Source organism: Haliotis cracherodii, unplaced genomic scaffold, assembly GCF_022045235.1.
Source record: "Haliotis cracherodii isolate W230 unplaced genomic scaffold, xgHalCrac1.p SCAF_7, whole genome shotgun sequence".
Lineage (NCBI taxonomy): Eukaryota > Metazoa > Mollusca > Gastropoda > Lepetellida > Haliotidae > Haliotis > Haliotis cracherodii.
The window spans coordinates 23,662,970-23,676,379 of record NW_027266330.1 but is presented as its reverse complement, the minus strand read 5'-3'; the positions used below and the strand labels follow the sequence as shown (position 1 = coordinate 23,676,379).

The window sequence follows — 13,410 nt, the reverse complement described above, 5'->3', positions numbered from 1 at the left end:
TTTCTTGATAGCCCATTAAGCTACAAGTGATTTTTCTTGATGTCATTACTGTATTGGGCAGCAACGAAAGATAACTGATTTGTCATTGTATGCTCATGGAGATAATTCTTTGCCTGACCTTGTACCTGTTACATTTTGTTGACCTTGAACAAATTAAACAGCTCTAGAATTTAGAATCAGATTCATTCATGATTGTTTGGAACAGGCACATAGGTCCTTGAGTTTTGTTTCCCATTCATTGTTCAGGATGTAGGTCATGAGAAGAATATGTAAACGTAAGACCCCTACAAGGTGTTCACTACCTGTGTTCATCACTCAGTCATAGAATGAGAAAACTGGAAGGTATATTTTTTGTTTTAGGTTGAAAATCTGCCCCCATTCACATCACAACTAGCAAAGACTTCTTGTTTTTTTCAGATGTTCTTGGTTTTGGACGTCTGAGGCAGGTTGGCCATTTCAATACCACCTCACCAGATGTTTCAAAGCATCTGGTTTTCCCTGGGCAAGAAGGAATTCCTGTTCCGTATTCCTTCCCCTGTTCCAAATGTGATCGTTTGTTCACAAGTTATAAGGCCAGGCAGTTCCATTTAGAGTCTGTTCATGAGGGGCAAAGATTCACATGTGTTTGTGGGAAGATCTACAAATATCGAACAAGTTTACACAAACACATGAGGGAAAGTAAACTCTGTGGTGCCATCTCTACAACTTCTGGACCTCACAAGCCTTAGTCCCATCTGGTATTACTTTCTTGTTGTGATTCATGTACAGGAAGTGATGCTGTTTCTTTAGAGAGTTTAGTCAGCCTTTGAGTTTCAAGGAGTCAGGAGTTTCAAGAATCAACCTCTGATTATGATGAATATAGGCCGATTGTTGCTTGTGAGTACAAAGCAAGCCTAAGATTGATCTCTTGTGACCTTGTGGTTTTCATGTAGTGGAAAACATGGAGAGTTTGTCAAGAGGAATTACTGAAATAATATTTTTGTTACTTTCAGATGTTCCTTGGTATGGTGATAATCACCAAGGCCATGGTGGGTCCAATTTAGTGCCTTTGTTAATCCAGCATCCTAAGCCTTCTAAGGAGCAACCTTGGCTCAGTGAAGTGCAAGCCTGCCCTGATTCAGCAGGTCAGGCGTCAACGTGGCCCAATAAAAGACAAACTGGTTCTGAGATACCCCAGGTGTCAAAATGGCCCAGTAAAGGTCAGCCCGGTTCTGGTACGATACACCAGGCGTCTCCTTGGCCAGATAAAGGTCAGCCAGGTCTTGGTACAACTGAAGTATCATCCTGGTTAGATAAAGAGCAAGCCGTTTCTGATCCTACAGCCCAGGCATACCCCTGTTCTCACTGTGACCGAGTGTTCACCAGGCAGGGTACAAGGAGATATCACATAGAATCAGTTCATGTTGGCTTGACTTTTGCTTGCATTTGCGGAAGGGTGTACAAGCATCGAACAAGCTGGCAAAAGCACTTGAGGAAGAGTAAAGTGTGCGAGGAAGCATCTAATATTGTGAACCAGTCATCAAACTCATCAAGTTTGGATGGCCTGAAGGATTAGGTATTAAGTAAGAATTCAAATGACTTGAATGGCCCAATTTGTATCAAAATGATCCCTTTTTTCCTTCTTTTTCTTTTCTTTTTGAAGTCGTTTATTTCCTATCGGGATATTTTCTGGCATTTGTTCATTTGGTTCCGTTTGTTTTGTCGAGATGATTTTTCAAATTTCTCTCTGGTCACTTCTTATGGTGGTGAAAAACTTTCCATTGACTCTGATCATCCAATTGTCTGCACAGAAAGACTATTACAAAAAGCAGCATCAGATGTATGTGTATAATGTTGGCCATCATTTTCGTCTGTTCATAATGAGAATTTGTTTAGTTAACATTGAAAAAGTGACACATGTTTTGGTTATACAGTATCTACATAAAGGATTCTCATCCCTGTTTCAGATGTACATGGGTATGGAACTACTTTCCCAGTTGGCAGAATTGTTTCTCGTCAGGATCATCCTGTTATTCCTTTTCAAGTTAGAACTCATTCAGCTGAACATTCTCCATGGCCTAGAACTGTTCCGTCTTCAGAGTGTTACCCTTGTCCAAGGTGTCACAAAGTGTTCACTAACTACGGAACAAGGAAATACCATATTGAGTCCGTACACGATGGTCTCAGTTTTACCTGTGTGTGTGGGAAGGTCTATTCATATAGGACCGGCTTACAGAAACACTGGAGGAAAAGTAAACAGTGTGCTGAAGCTATGAATATGCTTTGAGCGAGATGCTTTTAAAATAAGTGTGGTGTGTCCGATCCTCAAACACAAGACCTGGTTAGATTCCACCCATGCTAGGAAGGTTATTCTGGGTTCAGGGGCGGTCGGGTAGCCTAGTGATTAAAGTGTTCGCCCGTTGTGCCGAAAAACACGGGTTCGATTTCCGACATGGGTACAATGTGTGAAGCCCATTATTGGTGTCCCCCGCCGTGATATTGCTGGAATATTGCTAAAAGCGGCATATAACCATACTCACTCACTCACTGTTCTGGGTTCACACCATTGGTTATATTCAACTAGTCCGCAGTTCCTTTTGGACAAGTGGTTGTTGATCGTTACAGAATTTTAGGATAAAACAACCTGTCTGTCAAAACTTAGTAGTCTCAGACGTGGACTATTGGCTGTGTCTGTCCCTGTAGTCAAGACTAGATGTCTCACTCTCAGTTTATCATTGTTTGCAACTGGAATTGGTTTTCCTGGTTCCACTGTTTCATTTCGAATTCCACATGCCACTTTGATTCCTTGATGTGCAATGTCATGATACTTTAGTGAAGACTGGTGACGTGTAATTGAAAAAGTCTTTATATTCTTGTGTATTCCTCACCTCGATGATTTATTAAATTTAGTATTTTCAATGTTCATTCTCTTTTTGAGAAGATTAAAAAATAGAGATTTTGTAATTTCTTAGATTTACATGTGCAGCAGTTGATCTGTTACTTCTCTTTTAAACCATTATTATCCGGGTAAGAATAGGTCTTCAGAAACCCATGCTAGCCGTAAACGGCGATTCTACTTGTCATAAGAGACGACTTACATGATCGGCTTGGTGGTTAGACTTGGTTGATGCATGTCATCATATCCCAAATTGCGTACATCGATGCTCATGATCTCAATCACTGGATTGTCTGGTCCAGACTCGAGTATTTACAGACCGCTGTTATATAGCTGGAATATTGCTGAGTGTGGCGTTAAACAACAAGCAAACCTCTCTATTACTTGATCAGATAACTGAAACCATCACAATGTTTGTTTTGTCTGAAGGTCAATGAAGAATGATGGGTCACCATGTTTTGTATATTTCTGCATGAACATGATACTGTGTAAATAAAACATGTTTACTTACTTGCATTCTGTTATTCAGTTAATTATGATGGATAGAGATGATTACCTTGGAATATAGCCTTGGGACATGAAAGGCAGAGACTAATAGAATATTGGTTGATCAGGCCTCAAAGTTGCGACTAAAACGGTCCCCAATGCGACCTAAATTTCAATTTGTCGACTGACCAAAATTCAGAGAATGCCAAGTGCCTACCTTGTAAAATATCTTGTGGCAGCTAAATTCTGTTGCTCCACATACGTAGACACAAACATAATTAATTAGATTGACATTTGCGACGCCATTTTCTTGATCGCCAGTGTTTTCACTGTCGCAATTGGAACGCATATACCATACTCATCGTCTGTTTCATTTACATTCCCATAGCTTTATGCTGCATTACGATACACCGGCCAAGAAGCCTTGAGTCCCCAGACACTGTAGGCCAGTAAACCGTTTTTCACATTGAGATACAATGACACAATAAGCCAGGTCACACCTTATAACTGCCAAATCCTAACTTGGATGACCTGTTATGACTAATGTACCAGTTTGGATTGACATGAAACCATACACACTCACTCTTGATTACTGAGAGCTGGTGACACGTTATCTCCTACCAGCCCAAGGACCAGTGTGAAGCAACAAGCATACATTGTGGACTAACAGAAATAGTTACGTGACTTGAGTTCATCAGCAGTTTGTTCTACAACTTGAACTCATTCTTAGGATTGATCCAACATTTTTTGACAGCCTCCGTGGTCTAGTGGTAGAGCATCTGCCCGGAGAGCGGAAGGTCCGGGGTTTTGATCCCCGGCCGCGTCATACCAAAAGACGTTAAAAGATGGTACTTGTTGTTGCCCTGTCTGGCGCTCGGCATTAAGAGGCTAAAACAAGGACTGGTCGGCTCGAAGTCAGTATACTGTGTCTGAGTGGGGTATTCAACTTTGTTCTTCAACTTGAAGGGGCATGGGTGGCCCATTCGTCTAAGGTGCCGCGAATCGCTATGCAGAGTTGCGTCCCTTGGGCACAGGTGGTAAATGTCTGAGACCTGCATCGGGCTTTCCTCCCACATTAAGCTGACACGCCGTGATATAACTGGAATACTGTTAACAGCGGCGTTAAACCAAACTCACTCACTCACTCACTCACTCACTCTTCAACTTGAACTGATTCTTTGGATTGATCTGACATTTTGTGTCGGATCAGATGTATTTTGAATGAACACTCCTGTAAACTCTTTGTTTAGGAGAAACTTATCACTACTTCGGAGAATTTTATAAGTCATTGCTTCCACTCAATGTCAGCTCAATTGTCTACACTGGTTCTTCCCTTTAGGTGTGAAGTTTGTCCAGTCTCGTCGCGGAGGTAGAATCTTGTGTGTTCAAGGCTACTCGTATAAATGTAACAAGAAGAAGCTTGCCTGGCAGTCTTGGGAGTGCCTTGTGAAGACTTGTCGTGCCAGGTTGTCCACTGTCAATGACATTATCACCAAGATTGGCAAGCCACACAATCATTAGACACTTGGTGTCCCCCAGCTTATACAAAGGTGGGTTGGCTAGTCCTGATGGATGGTGGCATTGAGGCTGCAGGGTTCTTACTAGTCTGTCATACAGACCCAAAACTAATATATCCAATACAGCCCATGCAAGACTATAATACCTAGCAAGTCTAGATTATTGCAGTTTAAGGTCTTGAAAATGAAGAAATTTGTTTGGCTCCTCTTTACTTTACTTTATTAAGATGTAACAACTTTTCTTTCTGTAAAATATTTTCATTTCACAGACTAGATGTCAGTCTTAGTTCTTACTCCGTGGTCTAATGGTAGAGCGTCCGCCCGGAGAGCGGAAGGTCCGGGGTCTGATCCCAACCACGTCATACCAAAAGACATTAAAAGATGGTACTTGTTGTTACCCTGTCTGGCCCTCCGCATTAAGGGGCTAAAACAAGGGCTGGTCGGCTCGGAGTCAGTATACTGTGTCTGAGTGGGGTATTCATGTTAAACTGCGGCATGGTATGTCAGTGAGCTAGCACTATAAATCGGCATCAGTCCTCTCTCTCTCTCTCTCTCTCTCTCTCTCTCTCTCTCTCTCTCTCTCTCTCTCTCTCTCTCTCTCTCCCTCTTTCTCTCTCCCTCTTTCTCTCTCTCTCTCTCTCTCTCTCTCTCTCTCTCTCTCTCTCTCTCTCTTGATGCAAAAAAACAACCTGCGAGTCAAAACTGAATCTTAGATTAATATGTGAGTTGATTCGTTTGTATTAGAAATAATCCAACAAATGTTCAAGTATTAAAAAGGAAGTTTTGAGCATTATAGATCATTCACAGTATTCAACATGAAGCTTTACATCAAGGGAATTTTCAGACATCTGAGCAGGCGTGTCCTGCTCCTGTAAGATTGTATTGACTTTATCCATCATTTGGCAGCTGGGTGATCTGTGTGGAGTGAGTGCAAGTGACAATTCTACTTCTATCCAAGCGTGCAGATTGTAATCGAATATATTCACAAATGTTCATACCTGTGCTATCTGTAAATTGCCTAGAGGGACGTTCCTATTACTTCGTACTAAATAAAAGCTTGGGGATGATTTTGTGGCCATGTTGTTCGTAGGCATACAGAGTTCGAAAGCTTCATTTTGACACAAATGCAAAATGTGCTTGTGCTTCATGTCATATACTGCGAAACTCAAACACTTTATTGACATCAATTGGGACAGAGTATGCCCTAAATGTATATATTGTGGATGTTCTTTTCTTCCCCAAATGTTATTGGAATAACTTTTGGTCAGCTTTCATCAAACTTAATTCGACAGAAGGTGGTTACTTACTCATTGTGAATTACTTGATCACGTCTCTGCACAATTAATTATGGTCAGAACAAAGTCTAGACTGCATCTGGTAGGGCTGTGTATTGGCAAAATGTTTGTATTGCAGTATTTTGTGATCCAGGTATCTGTATCATGATACGTATTGGGAGCCAAAGTGATTGACACTGATTGTACATGCAGATTCCATTTTCTGCATACTAAAAGTAAATATTTCTCAGCATGGCCAGTCACTGCCATTTTGTGACATGGGTACAATGTGTGAAGCCCATTTCTGGTGTCCCCCGGCAGTGTGATATTTGCTGGAATATTGCTAAAAGCGGTGTATATCCATTCTCACTCACTGCTATTTTGTTGTCATGAATACAGGGAAGACAACAATGACAAAATCACTTCATTGTTTCCGCCGTCTTGTCAGTAAATTTCAAAGGAAATGAATAAATGAATTTCTATGAAGTTAAAGTTAAACGATACAAATAATAACAAAACTTGCATAGTTTTTTTACCGAATATACCGAAACACAGAAAAAATGTATCGTTTGAAAAGCATATTGCAGTATGCCGGGAATACTGTGCAGACCCATCATCTAGACAACTGCATAAAGGAGACAAGTCCATCTTGTTTAGTTAAATTGCAGAATATCAACTTGGTTTTCATTTCTACATGCAAGTTCCAATCGTATCAACTCAACCCATCTATGTTCCGAAAGGATATGCTTCTTGTTTTGGATGCCGACGCGACATAAAATTTTAACTCACTCACTCTTGTTTTGGAAGAAAATCTACCCCAGATTTTTTGTTACTTTCAGGTAAAGACCATTTGATGAATATGGCCAGTCTTGGTTTGATAGAGAGCGCACAGCCGATTTGGTCCATGACTGACAGTAGTGTACATTGTGTAAAGAATTGTACTCCCTTGGCTCTGGCCCCCGACATGGAGGCACTTGTACAGAGACCGGTTCTGATGGGGACAGTGGAGAAGGGGAACTACTTCCCCTGTAGAGTTTGTGGGAAGGTTTTCACGCGATCGGCATCCAGGACGAACCATTACTCAGCATGTCACAGAAACAGGACTTACTCGTGTGATTGTGGGAAATCTTACAAATATAGAACGGGATTGCGAATACACAAGAAAATCTGTATCTTGAACCAAAGTCATCTTGCATAGTGGAGCCTTTTTACAATCATGAACACTTCGGTTGAGGGTATGTAACACCAGCGGTAGAAACTAACCTCTTTTGTCCACTATTCCCTATAATGATAACACATAGCGAAACCCTTAAGAAATGGTAAATTTCTGCTAGTCCTTATGATACCTTAACCATTGGGCGGGATTGGATGGTCAGGCTCGCTGACTTGGTTGATGTATGTCATCGATCCCAATTGCGTGGATCTATGCTCATGATATTAATTACTGGATTGTCTGGTCCAGACTCAATTATTTACGGACCGCCGTCATATAGCTGGAATATTGCTGAGTGCAGCGTTAACCAACCAACCAACCAACCATTTGGCATTTTGGCAAGGACTACAGGACTAGTGCCGACTTCTAATCCTGAACACTATATCCACAAGTCACGAATGTGCACAACCTGTGTTGATTCCTACAGCATGTCATATTACACAGTTCACAAGATGAAGTGAAGTTCGCATTGGCAATAAAATCTGTCATGAACGTAATTTCCAAAAGGAAAAAGAATAATTTCCCTATTAGCATGTCTTCTTATTTTCTCACATGTGACAAGACCTCACCTATCGCATGTGCATGGAAGTCATTGTTACTACATCGGGGTGAGGTGGAATCTCAGTTCCCTTCATGTGTGACAATACCTCTCCTTTGATTTTGTTGATATGAAACATGAGTCATGTGTGTCAAGCTAATGACACAAAACGTGTGTAGCATGTCACACCCATTGATCAATAACATCTGTGTTTTCTACACATGTGTGTTGCTGTACAAAGTTGTACTTTCAAGCTGAGAACAAGTTGGGTTTGTGAAGCCCTTTCTTGGTGTCCTTTGCTTTGAAAGGGATGCACTGAGTGTCACTTACAATAAAGTAGACGATCAGTCAGCGTCACGCAATATTGATCTTGTACAATGGGAACAAGAGACACTCAGTGCATATTGATATTTTCAAATTATCGCCAGTGATAAATTCTTGATTTGTTTGCCCACAGGGTTGCATTGTGTCAAAGAGGGTTTCATGGTTAGAAAATACGCTAGCCCAGGGCTAGTACAAATTCCTGCAGGCTAGTACAAATTTTTCCTAATTTCCCAATTGTGTTGACATTACAAGGAGATTTTATCTTTACTTGAGCTAGTCAAGTTTATTGATAAATGAAAGGAGATTAAGCAGGGTCATACAGCTGTATTATTGGAGTGGTCTGTGTGTCTCAATTCACTGATGTATTGATGCATCATGGATTTACATTTGATTTGAATTGTTTGTTGTTTAACACCACACTCAGCAATATTCCAGCTATGTGACGGCGGTCTGTAAATAATCAAGTCTGGACCAGAAAATACAGTGAAAATATACAAAAATATACAAAATCATGAGCATCGATTCACGCAATTGGGATCGATGACATGCGTCGACCATGTCAGCGAGCCTGACCACCCGATCCAGTTAGTCGCCTCTTATGACAAGCATAGTCGCCTTTTAAGGCAAGCACAGGTTGCTGAAGACCTATTCTACCCCGGATCTTCACGGGTCTCGTGGATTTATTTGTGATGTGGTACACAATATGGCTACTCATGAATCAGCTGATGATATGATACCAAATATGCCACTCATGAATCATTTCCTTTTAATTATGTATCAAAAAGTTGTTTTGCAAAGTCCTACAATAACTATTCAGGCTAGTGTTAAATTTCTGCCTGTCACAAAAAAGCAATCTCTGATTCCATGATAATATTAGAACAACTCTAAATTAATCAGCGAGGAAAGTTGAACACTCACTTGTTGTTAGCAACAGCGTCTTGGTCGCTGGGACATGTAGATTAGTGCAGATGCTCAAATTAGTTACAAGTATTGCTATAGTTTATGTGAGATACGAGCATTGTGACATCCTTCTTCTCTACCAGACTGGGGACTGCCTCCGTGGTCTTGTGGTAGAGCGTCCACCCGGAGAGCGGAAGGTCCGGGTTTCGATCCCCGGCCGCATCATACCAAAAGATGGTACTTGTTGTTACCCCGTCTGGCGCTCGGCATTAAGGGGCTAAAACAAGGACTGGTCGGCTCGGAGTCAGTATACTGTGTCTGAGTGGGGTATTCATATTTAACTGCGGCATGGTATCTCAGTGAGCTAGCACTATCAATCGGCATCAGTCTGGACTAGTACAAGCAGCCACACACACACACACACGTACATGCACGTCGCTATATAAGTGCAATAATCTTGGACGCAACGTTAAACCCCATTTCACCTCACCTCTACCAGACTGGAAGTGTGGCTGTAGATGGTTCAGACCACCTGTTTGCTGTATCAGAAGATAACCTGCATGATTAGAGCTAGCAATGGTCTGAGACTGAAACATGGCTACCTCAGCCTGATCGGATGCTATTTTGGCGTTGCTATACACCAATACACGGTCCTATTCCTCGAGTCTTCTCAAATAAAAAAAAGTCACTGAGATAAAAAACATGATCTTCCCATGAAACAGATTCCAGTCAAAACAGCAGTGAAAATAAATATACAAATGGATAACTGACTATCAGTGATGACACCAGGTATTCGCGAAAAGGGTAAGCATAATCTTCCTACCGGTAATTACTGCCCACACATCACAGTAACAAGTATCTTTCTGGCTGCATTCAAACCCTCTTATCTCATTCAGGTTCTTCACACACTTTCCATCTATTTCTATATCTCGTCAGTTATCTCAAGTCCTGAGGTTGGTCCGTTTCTCCTCGAGATAACTTGGCCTGATGCTGTGCGGTGGTAATACCTCAAATCCAGTTATTCTCTGAGAAGGACTTCCTGTAATAATCAATAACTTCCTTCACATATAATTAGCGGAATGAGACTGATGGATAAAAAAAGGAATGAGGTTCATGGATGCCATTCTCATCCTTTCTTGCCACGAGGCAGCAGCATGCAAGAAGAATGATGATTTCTTGAAATAATTTTGACATGGCATCGAAATATTTATGTGAAAACAGGGCTTAAGCTTTAAATGGTTGGTAGTAAGCATTAAAGAAATGATTTCTCATGAAATTGAAAAATAACAGATCAGTAATTCCCTCTTGCATGTTTCTGCTTTTTCAGGACATCAGCAATCTCCTGACCTTCTTGACCCCATGTCAGATGCCCTTCACCTTAGTGCTTTCTACAGACCAGGGGCAATCGGACCTCTTCCGGAACCAGTCAAACGAAAAAATAATGTCAGAACCATTGAGACCAAATATTTTGCTCTGTTAGAAGTAGACAAGGGAGAAAAATCGAAAAGCCAAATAGCTCGGGAGGTTGGAATCCCATCAAGTACTTTGTCGTCGTGGATAAAAGATTCTGACCGAGTCAAAACTGCATATTTGGATTCTGATTTTGTTCCCACTCGGAAGCGAATGCGTTCGGCCAAATATGAGGATGTAGATAGTGCTCTGTATCAGTGGTATCGGAACGCAGTGATGGTCGGTATTCCGCTGTCAGGACCAGTGTTGCTGGAGAAGGCTCGGGAGATTGCTTCACATAGGGGCTATACTGACTTCTTGGGATCATTCGGGTGGCTGGAAAGGTTCAAAGGGCGCCATGGCATTTCCTTGAGCAGGAAACTGAAGGCGAAGGACACAAGCATATATAAAACCCAAACCTTCCCCTCTTGATGAATTATTGAATCCATGAAGTATCGGTGTTATTTATTCGTTTTATGAGAAAACTAAGATTCATGTCACAAGGATGCAACTTGGTCCTCATCTGCGAAACCGAATAAGTTTGTCTAATGTTGAAGGTTTTCTGAGGGCTAGTAGAATTTCTTTTTAATGGAGTAGTTATGTGTTGTCACTATTCAGGCTAGTTGATGATTCAGGTCATTTTGTATCCCTGATGTGTAAATTCTCCAGAGCACCTCATTAATTAGAACTGGAGATGTTGGAAGCATCATGCTGTTCCACTTTGCATCTACGTCTGTCATTGATAGTATTGAAAACTGTGTTCCTAAAGTTGGAAATGTTTGAATGAGCTGGAAATTGATGTTTTCCAGAAATAGAACTGGCAGCAGAAATTTGGATCGTCTTCTCAATAGTTTTGATGTGAAAAACAATTGTTATCCTGTTGATGTTTTAGAAGGTTGTGTTCTTGTCAGATAATAACCAGTACACTTGTTCACTATTTCATGTCAAGTTTATGTGGATCAGAATTTTGAACATAGCGAAAACATGCAAGAGTTTTGTTATGTTGAGCAGTGTTTAAAGTCGGAGCCCTGAATAATTTGTGTGTGACTTCTGCTCATTGAATAAGCCTAACATTTTTGTTCAAAAGTCTTCAGTATTATATATTTTATTGCTGATGTAAAATCATCTAGATGAATACATAAGTAAAATTAACACTGACCATTTCTTGCATATTTCTGCTTTTCAGGAAGTCAACCTCCCTATAACCTTGGCATTATGACAAGTGACCTCCAATTCAGCCAATCAGACAGCTCGTTACAATGGGCCATGAGCACTGTACCAAAGAAACGGAAATTAGAATTTAAATCTCTTGAGACCAAATATTTTGCCATCATGATGGTAGAAAGGGGTGAAAAATCCAAAGCTCAAATAGCAAGGGAAGTGGGGATACCACACAATACCCTGTCAACCTGGATGAAAAACTCACAAAGGATCAAATTGGGTTATTTGGAGTCTGATTTTGATCATTCGAGAAAGCGGCTGCGTGCAGCAAGCTTTGAGGACGTTGACAATGCTCTTCTGCAGTGGTACCGAGAGGCTGTATCGTGTGATAGGTTGTTGTCGTGGTCAGAGGTTCTTGCCAAGGCTGAAGACATTGCTGTTGAAATGGGGCATACTCAGTTTACAGGAGCCTATGGGTGGGTGAGTCGATGGATCAGGAGACATGGAATTTTACTGGAGAATGAACCGAATGACTTTTCTTAATCAAAGTAAAATCACAGACTTGGAGCAAAGTGGGAGATATGGGAATCCTGTTTTGTTGATGTTTGGAACATGCTTCAGAATGACGAAATGATAAATTCTGGTAGTGATGTCTTCACCAGTATGTCAGAAAGTTAGACTAACATCTAGTCTCTGAAATGAACATATCGTACGGAAAAAAAACAGTTGTTCAGTTATCTTAATAAACATATAATAAAAAGGAGCTCAGTGACTCTCTTCATTTTCAGATACTGCAGTGATCTAGACTTGCCAAACATTATAGACTTACATGGGCCATATTTGATATATATTTGTATCAGCGTCTGTAAGACAGACTAGTCAGGAAGTGAACAAGATCAAAATACTAAATATTTGATATTTTACATGACAATGAAATCTGAAGGGTGTAAAGACACTCTTTATTTACAATGCCTGTCTCTCACCTAGAACAGTACTTATCAGTGTCTGTGCCAACAAATTTGTCTGTCCTTTGGGGTCTCACCACATCAGACTGCATGTTTATCAGAGGACGAATTTAAAATTCAATCGACAAGTCCTCAAACTGTTTTTTAAGAAGTGTCATCTTGTGGTCATGTTTTTAGTTTGTCTCAGAATTGAGATTTCTCTGTCTCTCTTAGTTTACCAGAGGGTCGATGACTTTCTTCATCGATCATTGTTTTGATGCGTTTTGTTTATTCTTTCATAGCCTGTTTGTGTAATAAACTGTGTAAGCATATTTGGTTTTCCTCTTTAATTAAAGAAGGGACAAGATGAAAGTTCTTTCTCAAGATAATTAGCTGGTGCAGTCAGACATTGATGTGAATTGTAGTTTTTTACCACTGCTGTGTGATAACATCTCGATGTGTGGCTGGCATGTACACACTGGTACATGTTTAACTGATGTGTTGGTTGGTTGGTTGGTTGTTAAACGCTGCACTCAGCAATATTCCAGCTATATCAAGACGGTCTGTAAATAATCAAGTATGGACCAGACAATCCAGTGATTGATATCATGAGCATTGATCCACACAATTGGGATTGATGACATGCATCAACCAACTCGGCGAGCCTGACCGGCCGACCATCAACTAATGTGGGGCGGTCGGGTAGCCTAGTGGTTAAAGCGTTTGCTC

At 40.9% G+C, this 13,410-nt stretch overlaps 1 protein-coding gene across 12 annotated transcripts in view; it reads left to right on the top strand.

Moving 5' to 3' along the window:
* Nucleotides 1-13,410, top strand: part of LOC139447746 (uncharacterized) — a 166,463-nt gene that overhangs the window by 22,653 nt on the left and 130,400 nt on the right. The window contains exons 2-3 of one of the 12 annotated variants that reach the window (XM_071229217.1): nucleotides 6,992-7,387; nucleotides 10,455-10,501. The exons of 7 other annotated variants lie outside the window; for them this stretch is intronic. In XM_071229217.1, coding sequence (XP_071085318.1) covers nucleotides 6,992-7,350 — 359 coding nt within the window. In that variant the 3' untranslated portion in view covers nucleotides 7,351-7,387; nucleotides 10,455-10,501. 4 more of the 12 variants (XM_071229213.1, XM_071229212.1, XM_071229224.1 and 1 more) reach the window with 4 other exon arrangements.